At 42.3% G+C, this 16,869-nt stretch overlaps 1 protein-coding gene across 1 annotated transcript in view; it reads left to right on the top strand.

Moving 5' to 3' along the window:
* Window positions 1-14,067, top strand: part of TWSG1 (twisted gastrulation BMP signaling modulator 1) — a 28,170-nt gene extending 14,103 nt beyond the window's left edge. The window contains exons 4-5 of the mRNA XM_009318536.1: window positions 3,018-3,284; window positions 12,409-14,067. Coding sequence (XP_009316811.1) covers window positions 3,018-3,284; window positions 12,409-12,590 — 449 coding nt within the window. The 3' untranslated portion in view covers window positions 12,591-14,067. The remainder of the gene's footprint in view (window positions 1-3,017; window positions 3,285-12,408) is intronic.
* Window positions 14,068-16,869: the final 2,802 nt, after the last annotated feature.

The following is a 16,869-nucleotide window of genomic DNA, read 5'->3' as shown; positions in this document are numbered from 1 at the left end:
GAACCTACCTCTTGGGATTGTGAAGAAAGAGCTGAGTCCACACACAGGTTTTTTTCTAAATCTGCAGATTATTCACTGTTCTGCTGCTCTTTCCCACGGTATTATCCAGGAGAGAAGTTAAAGAGGTTTTAGGTTCAGTTTCCCAGTACTGAGTAAATTAAAACATCTCCTGATGGTTCTGCAGGTGCCTCAGACCTTGACGGTTCTATGGCATGGTCCTATTCTCCTTCTCTTCAGTGTAGGGTCGTCCTTGCTGTAGCCTTATTCAAATGAGGAAACAGGAGTGCATGCCATACCCAGCTTCCTGGAGACAGGTCTTTGCTGATACTTGAGCTGATATTTAAGCCTCTTTATAAGCTGATCACGTCTAATATAAAAGCTGATAGGTTGTCATGTCTTTCAGGTCACTTCTGCTCTGAGGTCAGGAATTACCTCCTACCTTCCGGCATTAATTTTACTTCTGGTCAGTTGTTGTCCTGTGTTTTGCATGGATCTTCTCTCCCTTCTCTGACAGGGACAGAGATGCTAGAGGAGGGAGAACAACAGCAGGTTCCTTTTTCCTCTGTTTTTCTAAGCTTTGTAGGTTAAGCTCTTCTAGTCCCTCATGTAAAGGCTTGTCTGCTTCCATCATTTCAATAGCCCATTTCTGCATCTTCTCATCCAAGAAAGATGGATTGGGACTGCATATAACTCTGTGGGCTGGCTAAAATCTCCACGTGAGAACTGTGATGCTGGAAGGGAACTTGGATTTTCAGTAACAATATGTGGTAATAGATAGGTAAGAGGAGGGGACAAAAGAAGGAAAAATACTTAAATTGAAAGGATTATTGTACGGCTTGTTACTGTTGAATACATTTGTGTTTCTTTCAGTTGCAGGAGACCTAGCTCTAGCATGATGACATGGTTATGTTTTAAAGTCTGGTTATCAAATTTTGTCTTAAATCACTGGCTTCCAAAGCAGTAATTTAGACATGTTTGTTCCTTACCAGTTGCTCTTAAGTTAAGCTTTTTTATTTTTGCTTTAACCAAAGCTGCTGTATTATAATAACGATTATAAAATTATTATAATTATAATTAAAATACTTTTAAAAAATAGTAAGAGGGAAGGATCTTTGTGGAATGGACAGTTACCCATTAAACTATGAGCAATGGTTTCCTGGTGCCATCTTAAGATAATATTTTCATACTGGATTGATATGCACACATACTGTCCATATTCTGCAATAATTTGATAAACAATCTTGATGTTTTTTTTTTTCCTGTGTGTCCTTCTTATCAGTGAAATTTATTTTCTGAATCCAACCTGACGGAGGGGGCCTCTAGAAAGGCTCACTGGTTTCCATTTCACAGCATTAATAGAATGACATCAATTAAAGTGTACGTCTCTTGATGTATCTATACAAAACTCTTACCTGGTTTGATATCTTCCTAATTAAATTTTAGGTGGGCATCCTTTATTACAATTGTATGGTGAATATTCCAAGTGCTTACTAAAAGGTGATAATGCAGTGACAGAAATTTTGATAAAAGCAGTGAGTCCAGGAACTTCTGTAAAGAGCAAACCCAGTTGAGAAGAGTAAGAAAATAACTGTTTACAGTAGGAAGTTTGCATAAGTGCAATTATTCTTCAGTGTGACCTGATGTTGTTTGGAGGAGAGGCTTTCCCCCCCCCGCCCCACCTAATACTTGGCTCGCCTTTTTTACAGGAGCAGATTATCTTGTGTTGTTCCTATTATTAAATGCTGGTAATGCTAACCACTTGCTTAAGATTTGCCAGATCTCATGCTAATCGTCATGGACGAACTTCACTCTGTTTTGTTCATTATGGAAATCTATCTACTTAGATTGAAAAGATTGTGGTTGTGTGTGTAAGAAATCATGTAAACATGATTTCTGAAGCTGGAGTCCTAATGTACCGCAGGGCAGGAGATGCTTCTCTGGTTGCATGAGGCAGGTAGACTTTGAACATGTATGTCCCATATCACTTTGATACTTTTGCAGCTGTAGCTGTCTAAAACTGTGTCTGTGAAACTACCCAAAATGATACCCAGATGTACATGAGGAAAATGGATTTGTCTGTCTCTTGCCAGGTGACTTCTAATAGTGTTTTATGGCTTCTGAGTTTAAATAGCTATGCAGATACAACCTTTCTTTTTAATCTTTGTTGTTTCAATGTTTGTATTAAATCAAGACACCCTTCAGTTTCATTGCTAGTAATAAATGTTAGTGTTTAAACGGTTAATGAAAACTGTTAACTGCATTGCACATCACAAAAACATTTTGTAGGAAGTGGCAAAGAGAAAAAAGATTACAAGGTTTCAAAAAAGAAACCACAAAAGACGTTGAAAAATAAGGAAGAGGTAACCTGGAAATAAGCATTTTGCCTGTAGTGACCCCTCCAACTAAGTAGCCAAACGAGATTCATCTCGGCTGTCTCTGAGCAGGTAAAGTAATTCAGACTCTTGCTCCCTCCTGATAGTGACCTTTGCATCTCTGGCAGACGACTAAAAAGATCTAGTGCACTGCTGCAGCGGATGAGATCGAATACTTGAATTGTGATCAAAATTTCATGTACCTCAGGACTTATCAAGATACTATCTTCGTTCAGTTGTAAGCTTTCATTCCAGTTTTATGCTAGTATTGATTATACTGTGCTTTGTCTCTTTTCCCGGGGGAAACAAACCTTTCGTTGAACTCTTCATATTCTAAACTGGAATGCTAGCATAAAAAGGGAAGCAAAGTGCTGTTTAGATGAGGTTTTTCTTTTCACTTGGATGTCACCAGTCACAGGTGTGTTTTGTGGAAGTCTGCAGAGATCTGAAACCTGCCATTACGGATAGCTCGTCCTGCTGTATTTGGTGGTACTTCTGCTGTTGAGCTAAGAGTGGGATATATATGAGAGGGCTCTGTTGTGCTTAGCAAAAAAAAAGCAATTTTAATTTTCTAAATATTCACACCTGTTTCAAGGAAAAGAGTTTAGGGAGTTTCCTGTAACTTACTGTTTCATTCCTCTGCAGGTATGTGCAATCCTCGCAATTACAGTGACACCCCTCCAACATCCAAGAGCACTGTTGAGGAGTTGCATGAACCAATTCCTTCCCTTTTCCGGGCACTGACAGAAGGGGATACTCAGCTGAACTGGAATATTGTTTCCTTCCCTGTGGCAGAAGAACTGTCGCACCACGAGAACCTCGTTTCCTTTTTAGAAACAGTGAACCAGCCACAGCATCAGAATGTCTCTGTTCCAAGCAACAACGTCCACGCACCTTACTCTAGTGACAAAGGTAATGAGTATAGTGTCTAAATTCCTAGCGTTTCCTCCTATCTCTTCCAGGAGCCTTCTTGGTGCATCTTCTGTGCTTGTCTGTGCTCGCTGCTTCTTTTCCCATAAAAAAGTCTGAAAAGTTCAGTCTAATTTTGAGCGTGACGTAACAAAACAAGTGAGGCAAAAGTATTGAGAAACATGGAAGATGGTGTTAAAGTGTCTCATGATCTCAGGAGACGCTGAACCACATGAGTTTGTTATCTCTATAATTCCTCCTGTGGCATGAGGCAGTTTGTTCACGTTATTTCATGTGCACTGGCACAGTATGTTCTTTGACTTTGAAGCGGTTACCTGTAGCTTAGGAGGCAGGACAGACCAAATACTGAATCCAAATCATGTATCAGTGCAGAGGGAGGCAACCGAAACACATGGCTTCAGAGGTTTGAGAAAGCCACATGCCATAAACCATTGTATCTGGAGTAGATGTTTATTTCTTTCGTCTGAGCTGGCATAACTTGAACTCTTTAGAAGGATGGTTTGTAGGAAATCCAGGATTAATAGTAAACCTGAGTAAGATTAGCAAGATTGCTCTATACGTTGAGGAGGGATATGTGACAGACAATCTTAAAAATAAGCTATTTGGGGGCGGGGATTCAACTTACGGACTCATTCCTCTTATATCATGTTTTTTATATTCTCACCTTCAGTTTAGAGGACAGACTTCAGAATATTGTTTGCTGGGGGGTGGGGTGGAAGATGAGAAGTTTGAGGTAGTGACAACAGTGGCATAAGAAAAATACTCTCTGGTTCTTGGTTTCCGTACTAAACCTGAAATACTTTTCCCTGCAAATCATTACATCGGACTTAAAAGAATCTCATAAACAGTTCATAGTGAAATTGCTGCTTAACAGGGGAAAAAAGAGCATCTGATTTGTTTTATTAGTGTAATTAATGCTTTGCTTCCTTCCCAAAGCACACTTTAAATATTTGTAACCCCGTATGTTGCTGTTGTGATGGCTCTTTTATCTTATCAATGAAAGATACCCTAATTGATGGACACACTGCTTTTCCATACCATTGTGAACCTTTGACCTAGTTATGTTTCCCAGTAGGACTGCTGTTGATTAAATTGGGACCATAATGGCAACTTTTCTAATTTCCTTTGGTTAAGGCACGTTAGAAAAATAAATTAATTCCAGAACTGGGAAACCAGATGGTCAGAAAGCATCTCATTCATATGTCTTTGATGTTACTAAAACACTTGCTCGCCATTATGAGAATGATGCAGAAAGCCATGTTAAATGGCAAGCCACAAAAAGCCCTCTGTGCAAACACTACAGTATTTAAAGATGTAAATTATACTTGGGAAAAAAAAAAAAATTATGCTTGGAACAATCTGGAATATATCCCACTGTACTTAGGTACTTCAGCCCAGGTGGCTGTTCCCTGGAAGTCCTTTACTACCATACCAACAGGATGGGCTAATGATAGTTTTGAATTAAACTTGGAATTTGCATTGCTTCTCAAGGGTGTGGAGGAGTTTTGAGTTTAACAACACAGACAAATACATAACACTGCAATCTTTTCTTAGTCAAAAGTCTCCTTCATTTCATTTACTAAAAACGTATTAGAGATTAGGTTGACAGAGGTTTCACTGGAATAATGACAGTCCAAAAACAACAGTTATATTTGGAAATAGTCACCAATGCCACTGGTTTTTGGGCTTCAGTAGACACTTAGAACAGAAATAAATGTCAGAGCTGTTCTTGTAATCATTGGCTACGCCTCCTCCATCTTAGTGATCAGTGAAGAACTGGAAATGGTAGAAAATGGCTTTCAACATCCTAAACTTTTAAGTATCTAGACATGTAAGCCTGTTGAGTCTTGTCATTTCGTGGTCACAATGTAGATAACTTTGTAGTGCTGTGCTTTTTCAGAAGTCATATTAAAGCTTGCTTATAAAAACACATGATTCAAGCAGCGAGAACAGGAGAAGGTGGAAAGCGAAGTTGGCTCCTTGGTCAGTTGATGTTTATTACGGTGGAAGCAAGGACAATTGGGGAATTGCACCTCTTGTGCTGGATGTTGTGTGATCCGTGGGGCGGGATTGTTTTTAATACTGTTTTTTGATGAGTTCATTGGGGACGCAGTAACCAAAAGGTGAAGGGGTAGTATGTCAAGTGCCAAAGAGCCTAGTGACCATGGGCACAGAGAGGGAGCCCAGGAAGTTGCTGGAGTCTGATGGCTTCTGCCCATGCAAAGCTCAGTCGCACAATCGAGTCACTGTGGTTTAACAAGCTAGCATGTGTTAGAAGAACCACTGTAGTAGAGGGTGGGTCTGTGCATGTGTGTGTGTGTGCTCAGTTGCAGTAAGTACAAGCATAGCCTGCAGTGGAAGAAACTGAAAACCGTCTCTTTACCCTTTCCTTCTCCCCAGACGTGCTGTTAGGCTTAAGGGCAGATCTTGCAAATGGAGACATCCTTAAGGTGACTCGCTAAGCAGTTGTCTTCAAGGCCATGACATTCAGGGATTTGAAAGAATATTCCTGTGAGCAGGAACACAGATGCTTTATGTTTTCTTTACAGTGCTCTGCCTCCTCCATTTTGTGGTTCTTCTGTGGCTCCTTGCATGCTTCACTCCAACGTGGTGTGCTGGCAGCAGCCTATTGCGTTGCCTGTAAGGGGAAAGGGGCTAATGAGAGGTAGCTTTTGGTAAGGGGACAGTAGTCTCTGTGCTGTCTTCTGGAATACATCCCAAAATTTGGAAAGCCTCTGCCTACAAATACCCCTTGTCACGTCGCGTAGCACAGTTCTGATTTTAATTTCAACGCACGTTCATGCAGGGATTGCCATTAAGCTGGTCCAGGGTGCCAGACTTGCTCGATGCAGTTCTGGGTGAGTGCCAGGAAAAACAGCACCAGCCACGGGAACCCACGAGCTTTGTGCCTGAGTGGCATGGAGCCACCGGCCCCGGGAGGGCGACTGTAGATCCGGGAGGAGGTGGGTTATAAAGCATTCCTTTCTCACCCCAGCCTGCTGCGAGCCCAACTGCCAGACCTTGAACTTCCCCGTTATTATCTTGATGAGTGTCTTCCCTTTCCTCCTGTGAATTGACTTTTAACGTTTTAGCTGCCAAAGTATGCGTGCACTGCTGGAGCTGCTGTAGTTCTTCGTATCAGTAGTTTCTGGCATTTGAGCCGCTACTTCAGAGAGGATTGCAGTGATTATTAATCTAGAGCTACATTTGTACTTTATTCTTTTTCCTTCACTTTTAGCTGATACCCTCAGAGCTCTGAACTGCGAGTTCAGATGTTTAAATAAGCTTAATTGTTTCAGATGATGACAGGATGTTGGCGAGAGACAGAGGGGAACTAGATAATCTTTTGGCAACTGATGAAACAAAATCTGTGTTGTAGTTAAGGGTTTCTGACTTACACTGCTTGGTGACACAGGGGATGGTGTCCGCTCTGCGCTTCTGCTCCCCTCCAGTGCCAGCCAGGTAGAGGAGAGCTAGAAATCCAGTAAAGTGGCATCTACCTCTGTAGGTACTCTAGAAGATTTTTTTTTTTTTTATGTTTCTTTTTATAAGTTCTGATTGGCATAAAATGGTATGGCTGCTGGATGGATGGTTACCTTTTTAAAGTACTTTTAGAGCTACCGATTCAGTAGACAACTGAACTTACATAGCACCTTTAACTTCAAAGGTGGCAGACAGGGAATTGTCACTACCTGGGAAAGTTTTTTCATCTTGTAGATAGGCATTTTTTCTTAACTTACAAGAACTGAATTGTTTTATCTTCTCCGAGTTGCTGAATTCCTCTGTAGTGCGCCAATACAGATCTCGCTTGCAGCACAGACAGTATCATAGCAAAGCCTGATAGAGATGTGAGTCCATTTCTTCTGGTCATTTTGAATTTAGACTTGATTGTTGTTTCTCCCACACAATCTTCGTTGAGTATGAATTGGGGGGAAAAAATTTCCGGAGGGGGAAAAAGAAAGGTTATGTAGCGGGGAGTGCCCTGCTGCTGCTTCCCCCTCCCCTCCCCACCTGTAGTCCGTAGTCCTTGCTGTGTGAAAATTGGCAAAATGCAAATGAAAGAGCTGTTACTGCACTGAGTAACATCCTTTTTATCTACACTGAGGGAGCCAAGTGATGACTATGTAATTAGGTTTGTGAAACAATTTAAATGCTCTCCTGGATCGAAATTGAGCCTGTAGGTATATATTTTTTTTTTTCCCCTGTGTAACTCTGTTTCTGTAGCCTATAAAGAGGGATTTAATGCTTGATGTGAGGAACTCGCCTGCTTTCAGTAATTCAGCATCCACACGGGCACACAGACGCTGCTGAGGAGGGGACCAGGAGTGTCCCGTGACGAACAAAGTGCTCTCTGGCCAATCTGACTCATTCAGACCTGGCAAGTCTTGGAGTGAGCGAGACTTCAGAAACAGTTTGGTAGGGTTATACATGGAGCGTGTCCTCCAGCTGCTTACGAGAGCTACTGGGAACCAGCCAGGTCTACTGCTGGCTCTGGCCTACCATGTACGGTCTGCCCTCTCCCCTTCGCAGCATTTTTGGACTGGTCCTCTAGGACATATCCTCTTGGCTTATGTGCAAGTGGAAATAAACATTCTTCTCCACTCTCCAGTCAATCAAGATTAATGTCCTTGGTTGTTGCTGCCACCTTAGTAAGGTTGAGGTCTGGCTTTGGTTCCCATTTTGGTCATGGGAGAGTGGTCGAGGAGACCAGTCTCTCCAGTCTCACAGGGCCTGACTGCTGTCATCTGGTTCTGCCAGGGTTATGGGCCTGGTGCTGCCTGTCTTCCAGCCTCCTTCCCCCTGGAGATAACTTTGCTCGTGCAAAAGCACACCTCAGTGTTACTCCTGAAGAAAGGCCTCGAGCCACAGCAGAGGGAACATGCCAGGCTGAGTGGGTCCTCATGGGGAGCGAGCCACTCTGGGCATTTCAGTCCTCTGAGGAGATGGTGCTTGAAAAGAGGGCCAAGCAGGAGTTGTCTTTGTAGTGAAGAGCTAGATGGTACCTCTGTATGGGTCAGAACTACCACAGGGATTCTCAGCAGTGCATTAAAAACTGGATGCTGCTGCTCTGAAAACAAGAGGAACAGCTGGGACTAGCCATCTCCTGCTATGAGGAGGAGTAAAAGGGGAAGGACAGCCTTTGGGTAGACCAGGCCTGGACAGTGAGCCCTGCTGTCGGAGGAATAGCAGAGGCAAGACTGCTGGAAGGGGGTGCCAGTGAGAACCACTAGCTGCTTTATACATCCTGCTGCTGGAGGAGGACCAGATGTTGGGGTTTAACCTCAGTCAGCAACTGAGCACCACACAGCCGCCCGCTCACTCCTCCCCCACCCCCAGTGGGATGGGGGAGAGAACTGGAAGAGTAGAAGTGAGAAAACTCATGGGTTGAGATAAAAACAGTTTAATAATTGAAATAAAATAATAATAACAATAGTAATAATAATGGTGTAATAATAATAATACACAAAGCAAGTGGTGCACAGTGCAATTGCTCACCACACGCTGACTGATGCCCAGCCAGTCCCCGAGCAGCGGCCCCCCCGGCCAGCTTCCCCCAGTTTATGTATTGAGCATGACGTCACATGGTATGGAATGTCCCTTTGGCCAGTTTGGCTGTGCCCCCTCCCAGCTTCTTGTGCGCCTCCAGCCTTCTCAGTCGGTAGAGCATGGGAAACTAAAAAGTCCTTGGCTAGTGTAAGCATTACCTAGCAACATCTAAAACATCGGTGTGTTATCAACATTGTTCTCATCCCAAATCCAAAACACAGCACTGTACCAGCTACTAGGAGAGGAATTAACTCTATCCCTGCCGAAACCAGGACACCAGAGCTTGGTGTTCTAGGGATGGAACTGCCAGTTGTGGCCATCTGCTGCTGTACATGTGCTCGGCTCTTTGTGTTACAGCCTACTTTTCCACAGGCTGTGCCAGTGTCTTGAGCCACCAACGTAGCGCATACGTTGGTTGGATTCCACTGAGCGGCAGACAGGAACTTCAGGCATAGGTAATTCAGTGTCATTGATCTTTGCACCCTAGAAATCACACACTCTTCTTCCACAAGAGATTTATTTCAAGTTTCAGCGGCATAAGCTGATGAATTGGGCTTCTACAGAACTTCGGAACTCGTACTGTCATAGGTGAGGCTAACACGAAGGTGAACACAGGCATCCCCTAACACAGACGGGACTGGTCATTCTCTGGTATGAAGACAGACTGCAAGTGCTGGGAGCAGCTAACCCACCTCAGAGCGTGCCCAACCTTCCTGACAATCTTTCCTGACCTACTGGCTTTCCTTTGCATGTTGCAAGTAGGAGTGCAGCGATCAACAGTGAGTGAGCACTTCTAGCCACCCTTTGGAGAGGACTCGGGTTTCTCTAAAGAGTTGTTCCATTACTATCTAGAGTGAGCCATGAGTCGTTTTGCCTTCTCAAGCTGATGCAGAGGCTACGTCAGTCAGGTGGAGATGGCATCTCAAAAGCTGATTTTGCAGCAAGAAATCTTTCTGGATTAGCGAGGATTGCCTGTTTTTGGGGCAGAGGCTGTGTGCCTCCAGCTGACACCTTCTAAGACTGACCTTACTTAGGGCATTTAAAGTCAAACTTGAGAAGAAAACTACTAAAAAGGGATCAAAGGAGTGAACTGGGATTAAGCAAGAGGGTATAAAGAGTATAAATATTTCTTAGGCTTCTGTAAGGTTGCTGTGCTTGTACACCAGCACTGAACTGGATGACTGATGGGATGCTGGTGCTTAGATCTCATGATGAACACTGCCTGGAGACTCACCTCTACTTTTTCACACCCTACTCGTCCACTGAAAACCTCCTGTGAGGAGTGAGGGGGACAGATATGGGAATGCCTGGGCCCCCTGAGAAGGGAGGGTGTATGCTCCTTCTTGGGACCCAAGCAATCTTAGTTTTTTGTTGCTGGTGATGAAATGTTGTCAAGTCCTTGTGCGTTCCCTGTAACAAGATGACGCTGCTGTGGGGCACCTAGGTGGATTCTTGCCTATGGGGCTGTAGTGGTTGCATCTCCCTACTGCTTTTCAGCTTTGGCTGAGCACTTAATGTGTATACCTGGGTGGTCACTCTGCTTGTGCTGCTGTAGCATATGCTTCTGTTTTGCTCTTTTCCCCTCCCCTCTGTGAATAAAGTATCCTTACTGAAGCTGTCGATATGTTGGTTGGTTTTACGCAGAGGTTTTGTTCTCTGAGAACTCTTCCTCAGGTTGCTGTGCCTCAGGCTTTATTATAAAGGGTCATAGAAATAGAAGTGCCAAGAATGGGACAGGACTTACACAGCCACAGTGTATTTTGTTGACATTCCCGGCAGTGCTTCAGGTATTCCAAGATTTCTTGGACAACTGCAGCTTTACTCACAGCACAGCTTTCCTGGGAGCAGAAAACTGCTTCAGCTATGGGTCTGCACTTCCTCCCCAAGATCCTTATTGCCTGTTGCACTGTATATGGTGTCTGCAAGAAGTGTACATCAGTTCAGAGCCTGAACAAGGCAGTTAATTCTGATCAGGATTCCCTCATACATGTTTTGACAAATGATAATTCTTAAAAGGGTAGGCATGGTTTCCAGATGTCAAGGAGGAGGACGTGTCCACAGAAAAGCTGGCAGGTACATTGTGTTCTCCTCTGTGTTGTGCTGTTCCTTGCCACATGCCCACAGAGATCATCTGTTGTTGGTGCTGGGGAAACTGACTGCATAGATCTGATGGCTTGTAGGGTGACAGAGACCCTTGCTGGCCTCAACTCACCTTTGGACCTCACCTTAGGAGCTTGCCATGAGATACACGTACTACTGAGGTTGCTAATCTATGGGGCACCAATGTTTTGAAGGGGAGGTTCTGGTGCACTTCAGCCTCCCAAGACTTACTCACAGGTAAGAGACTGAATAAACACTATGGTTAACAACTACACTGCTCCGAGAGTCCTTCGGTTGCTTACCCTTCTCCGTATCTCCATAATCATTCAAAAAAACCCCCATTGTCTTGATTTACCATTTACATTTGGATTGCATTTTTCTAATCCATGTTGGAATGTAGGTCAGTATGTTTCTCCTGGATCCATGCACCGTAAGCAGTAATAGGCTAGAAAGCCCCTTGACATCTCCCACTCACAAATCTATCCGATGTGTGTGAGTGAGATATTCATGTTTGTAGACAGCTTTCAGTTGCGCTTTTCCCCAAAGTGTGCCAAGTTACGCCAGGGGTAAACGTGATGGAATCAAGGTCCTTTGGAGGATGAACAAAGTTACAGTGTAATCACCCGGTCAGCACAGAAGAAAGTTGGTAGAATCTGTCAGCTTGGAGAATTGGAAGTAGACTGAGGAGGGATGTTTTTGTTTTATAGTTGTGGTGAATGCCTCAGCTCCAGTTTGAGGTTGCAACACCAAACTTCATGGCATTTCAAGTAATTGCATGGATGTTAGAAGAATAAAGTCGACGCTTAGGCAGAAGGGGTTTCTTACTCTTAGCAATAAAGGTGGTGGTGTTGCTAAAAAAAGAAGAAGAAAGTGTGCAGTTTCAAGTTGAGGAAAACAGGATTCTCTAGCTCTGTGATTTAATGTAGTTTAAGAATATTGTTGAGTTGGGGGGAAGGAAATGCTTACACTTAAATAAGTGGGTTTTGGTGTTTTTTAAATAACTTCTCTAAAACTGAACTTTTTAATGACAGCATATAGTAACTGCTGGCAACTGAAAGTGGTATCTTGGTGATGAAGATACTGCCTCCAGAGGACACGTGCTTGCTTCTTATTTTGGCATAGCCCATCCTTACACTTTAAAAGGTATCCCTCATAACTGTGGGACACAAAAGCCCTCCAGCAAAAACATTCTTGCCTGTGGCTATAGAAATAAATTAGTCCAGAGGCAGAGCAGACAACAGGTTGAGTTGTAGACACTGAACACTTGAAGTTGATAGATCTCACCTTGGGTCTCTGTCTCTTCTCTCTGCTTTCACTATCACCTGTTTTTTCTTTATGCCTCATAGCCATGACGATTTGCAATCCTACTTCAAAAGCTGCACACTTAATTAATTTTTAACTAACCTTTAAAAATACTTTAAGACCTTTTAAACCAAATTTTTTCCCCCTCTTGGTTTAGAACACATGTGTACTGTGGTGTATTTTGATGACTGCATGTCAATACATCAGTGCAAGATCTCTTGCGAGTCCATGGGAGCATCCAAATATCGATGGTTTCACAACGCCTGCTGTGAGTGTATTGGGCCAGAATGCATCGACTATGGCAGTAAAACTGTAAAATGTATGAACTGCATGTTTTGAAGCAGGAAAATTGTAATATAGCAATACTGAGGCCAAAGTAATCTCTCTCAGTTAGAGATGGGGATTGCAAATACTGCGTTTTGGTGGAGTGCCTGCTGGTTGCAATTAAATGTACCTGGTTGAAAAAAGGTGTATAAAATCTGAAAACTTTTTTTTTCTTTTTTTTTTTAATTCATGTAAGCAAGGCTAACCAGTAGAAGTTTCAACACTATGTTTTAAGTTTATTTTTCTTTATTTCTGCTCGAATGGTACAGCCATGCTCATCCTTGCCATTCTGATTGTTTTCCTTTGATTTGAAAGTATTGACTATACTGGTTTTCAGAATGTAGTACTATATCTAGTAGTTTAGAGTAGCGAAACCTTAAGAATATGGTAATGAGATTCCCATCATCTAAGTTCAACAAATAATTAAATGGCTGCTAGGTTGGAGGTTGGGGGGCGGTTGTTCTTTGGGGGCTGTTTTTTTCATTTTAGTTTCTGATTTTTCTTTTTCCCCCACTTTATTACCTTCCAGTTTTTGAGCTTAGCCTTCTATTGTAAAATGGTATTTGGGGAAAAAGAAAAATTCATGCTTTCTCCAAGTTCAATGCATGGGCTGTCATGGATAAAATCCTAACTTCTTAGAAGGGCTGCCCAACAAAACACTATGTATGGGACACTTTTCTTCCAAGTTTGGTTTGCCCTGCTCTCATAAGTACACTGGGGCCTGTGTTGCGTAATTTATATATTAAAAAAAAAAAAAGTATCTTTCCAGTCTTCTCTTAGATACCAAAATGAAGCTGTTAAGTGCAGTTGCATCTCCCTCCTTTTGCACTGTTCTCTAGGGTTGCTTACTCCCTGAACGTTCAGTTCAGTAAAGGAAACATGAAAGGTTATTATGGATTTAATAACTAATGAATAAAGAAGAATGAAACGACATGAACTAGCAAGTGGTACAGGGTTACCAGTTGAGCAGTTGGCAGTAGGCATGTTCCCATTTAGTTTGTTGTGAATATTTATTCCAAAATATAATTATTTTTTTTCTTCTCCCATGAAATGTTGTCACTGAAGAAGGGAAGATGTGTCCGCAAAGGCAAAATTGGGATGTTTTGAGTTTAGAACATTCTGTCCATTTTTCTAAGCAAGAGTTTTAATACGTTGACAGTTAGATAGCAGTTACTATGACCCAGTTAGGTCTCCATTGATAATGGTACTAAGTACAAGAATAAAGTATATGAGTAGTTAATGATCAGCTTTTGGTATTTATAATGATGTGGGTTTTAACTCCTTGAAATTTTTTTTTAATGCATATATGCATATGCGCACACAAGAAAGAATTTAACTATTCATTTCTCTCACTAACCTCAGTCTAGAGGGATTAAACTGTTTTCTAGTTGCACCTGTCTATCTGTACCATGTACAAATGAAAGCAGTCATTTTAAATGTATTTTGTTGAAAAGTTTGCCTGAATGTTTTTTCATTTTTTTTCTCATGATACAGTTCTTTCAATACGATGAAATAATAAAAAATTCTACTCTTGTGAAATAACGTTACTTTCGTCAGTCTCTTTTTCAGCTATAAAGAAGTACTTAAAAGATGAATGTTATTGTTTTGAACTAGCAGATAATGGAATACCTTCATACTTTAAACTTGCAATTAAGCGATAAAAAAATCATAGATGTGAATAGAAAAACTTAGCTTATCATGAAGGAGTTGTTCTTCCTATATTTGACAATTCACGTTATCTTATCTTGTGCTTGAGTTTCTTAAAATGAATACAGAGAAAGAATATGTTAGAGTAGCTGTGACTGTTTTTAGCTGGAGGGTGATGCAACATCATTCTTGACCAAGATAGGAGACATACAGCAAGCATCGCTACAGGTCATTAGCACGCTTCGAATTCTTGCAATGTTAAATTATTGGAAACATTATGGTAGTTCAGAATCTTCTTGGGGGAAAGAAACAGGGCTGATGTTTCTGGTCAGGCACCTGCTGCCCCTTGGATCTGTGACACCGTCTCCATTTACATCATCAGAATTTCACTGTGAGGTCAAGTCAAGGGAACAGCAAGGGTGGGGAGTGGGAGGGAAGGGGGGACTGGCCTAACAGATGTCCAGGAAACACCGGGGGGGACGGCATAAACATGTAAATATGGTTGGTTGTGTAATGGCCCGAGAGTAGGTAGTGAGGATGCATGCTTTCTGGGGCTTGCCTTATTTTTCGTAGTTCCTGATGCTGTCTAGAGTTTGCTGTAAGCATAGTGTGTGTGCAAATGTCATACAGCAACATCCAGTGCGTTTTATTACGATGAGTGTTTTAAGAGGTATTTTAATAAAAAGACATTACTGGTTCATGTGTTTTTCTTTCTCATGATTTTCTCAGGGCAAATGTTACCAGGAAGCATAGTATAAAAGTTACTGATCTAGACAGACGGAATAATACAGAGAATTATTAAATCTTCAGCAGCTTTTTCCAAAACTAAAATTGTAGGTGCCTTTTAAGTTTTTTCTTTACATAAATCAATAAAATATAATTTTATTAATAGTCAAAATGTTCTTTCTGACAGAAATCTAATCATTTTGGAAACTTGTTTATTTAGTTTTACTCCACTTTGCAAGAAAAATAACAATTTATTTGAGGGGCTCTTATTTCACCTAGGTCTGGATACCAGCAAACCGTCACCTACCTAAGTGCTTTAGAATACTTAAGAACATGCTTTAAAAACTTTTCTGGCTAGGAATCTTCTCCAGGTAGAGCATCAGCCAGTTTTATCACTGTCCTTCAGGATAGAAGTGTACATCACTGAACTTAAAGGGAAGCAAAAATGGGAATGCATATAATAAGGGATTATACAAATCTGTAGTCTGCTGGGGTTCTGACTGAGAAGGGTTTGAAGGCCTTTTGTTATTCTTTCTCTAAAAGTAGAGAAGGTTTTTGTTTAGTTGCTTTGTTTTAGGGGTTTGATTTTTGGGGTTTTGTGTTTGGTTTTTTTGTTTTGTTTCTCCCCACAGGCACTTGTTGCTCCTAAATTTCAGAAGCATTGACACCGTGCAGAGGGAGTACAATGGCCGTAACGTGACATTGCTTTCCTGTCATTTCTTAGGGTTCCTGGCTTGCTTTTAGTACATTTAATGGATTTCACATCTAGTACTTAAAAAATTAATATAAGAACATCTGCTTGTATCTCTAATAACATATCTATGGTCTCTCCAGTATCCATCCCAAAATTATGGCTGATTTGATACCTGGCTCCCAAGCCACTCATCCTGCTGGCTGGCCTGGCTTAATGTTTGATGGCGATCGCACACTGTCACAGACCCACACAACACGCACGTGCTCCGGTCTCTCCAGCCACAGGCACCTGAGACGCACAGGCCCCTGTGAGTCATGGTCCCCTCTCCAGTGGCTGGCACTTACACCTCCAGGCACACAGCACGGAGATGCCCTCACCCAGGAGAAGAATTTAATGAGAAGACAGGATGGACCGTGGTGATGAGGTACCTGCAGGGCACGGCCAAACAAGTGTACTCACTGGCAACCTGTTTGCAGCTGACCAGCCCCTTTTATCTTCTTATCCCTCTTTTTCCCCGTCTTTGTTCCTTCCCAAACAACCCTGATCCCTCCCTTTCCCTGCCTTTGGTCCTTCTGCTATAAATCCTGTAGTAAGTCTTGCGCGATCTCAAAATGCTCTTCCCCTACGTCTCAGGAGTCCCAAACTCCTGTAGGCAGTAACCCCACCTCTTTAGGTGCTCTGGAGAGCTTTTCCCATAACTCACAGGGATGGGTGTCACCCCTGGCCCATGGGCTGATGGCAGTCATGGGACAGCCCTGGGAGGGGCTTATTTCTCTGGGTACCGTACTGGGGTTCCCCCACCTGCCGTTGTGCCACTGTGCTCCTTCGTGTGCTCATGGAGAGGAGTGTTGATCACATAACCTAACATTTTTGCTGATTATAATGTCTGTTGAGTTTTGAAAAGAAACACTTGTACCAAGATTTGCCACATGCTCTTGGCATGACATCTCACCAAGCAGTACTTCGTTAAAAGTTTGTGCTACTCGCATAGCAAAACATACTTATCGAGACAAGACGTTGCAAGGAGCAAAGCCGATCCCTTTCAAACAAATCTAAGATGTAAGGCTGCCAAAACCCAAGTTTTTAGTATACTCTTCATTGCTTAAGTATTCTTAAATTTGCTTCTTCTTTTGCAAAGATCTTAGAATGGTGTGACTCCATAGTGCTCATGGGAGGTGTATAGGCAGAGTTCAGTGTTATACAGCTCTTTTGGCTCTCTTTTCTCCT

The sequence above is a fragment of the Pygoscelis adeliae genome, unplaced genomic scaffold, assembly GCF_000699105.1.
Source record: "Pygoscelis adeliae isolate BGI_AS28 unplaced genomic scaffold, ASM69910v1 Scaffold42, whole genome shotgun sequence".
Lineage (NCBI taxonomy): Eukaryota > Metazoa > Chordata > Aves > Sphenisciformes > Spheniscidae > Pygoscelis > Pygoscelis adeliae.
Note: the sequence above shows the minus strand (reverse complement) of the source record. Positions and strands in the feature narration are given on the sequence as shown.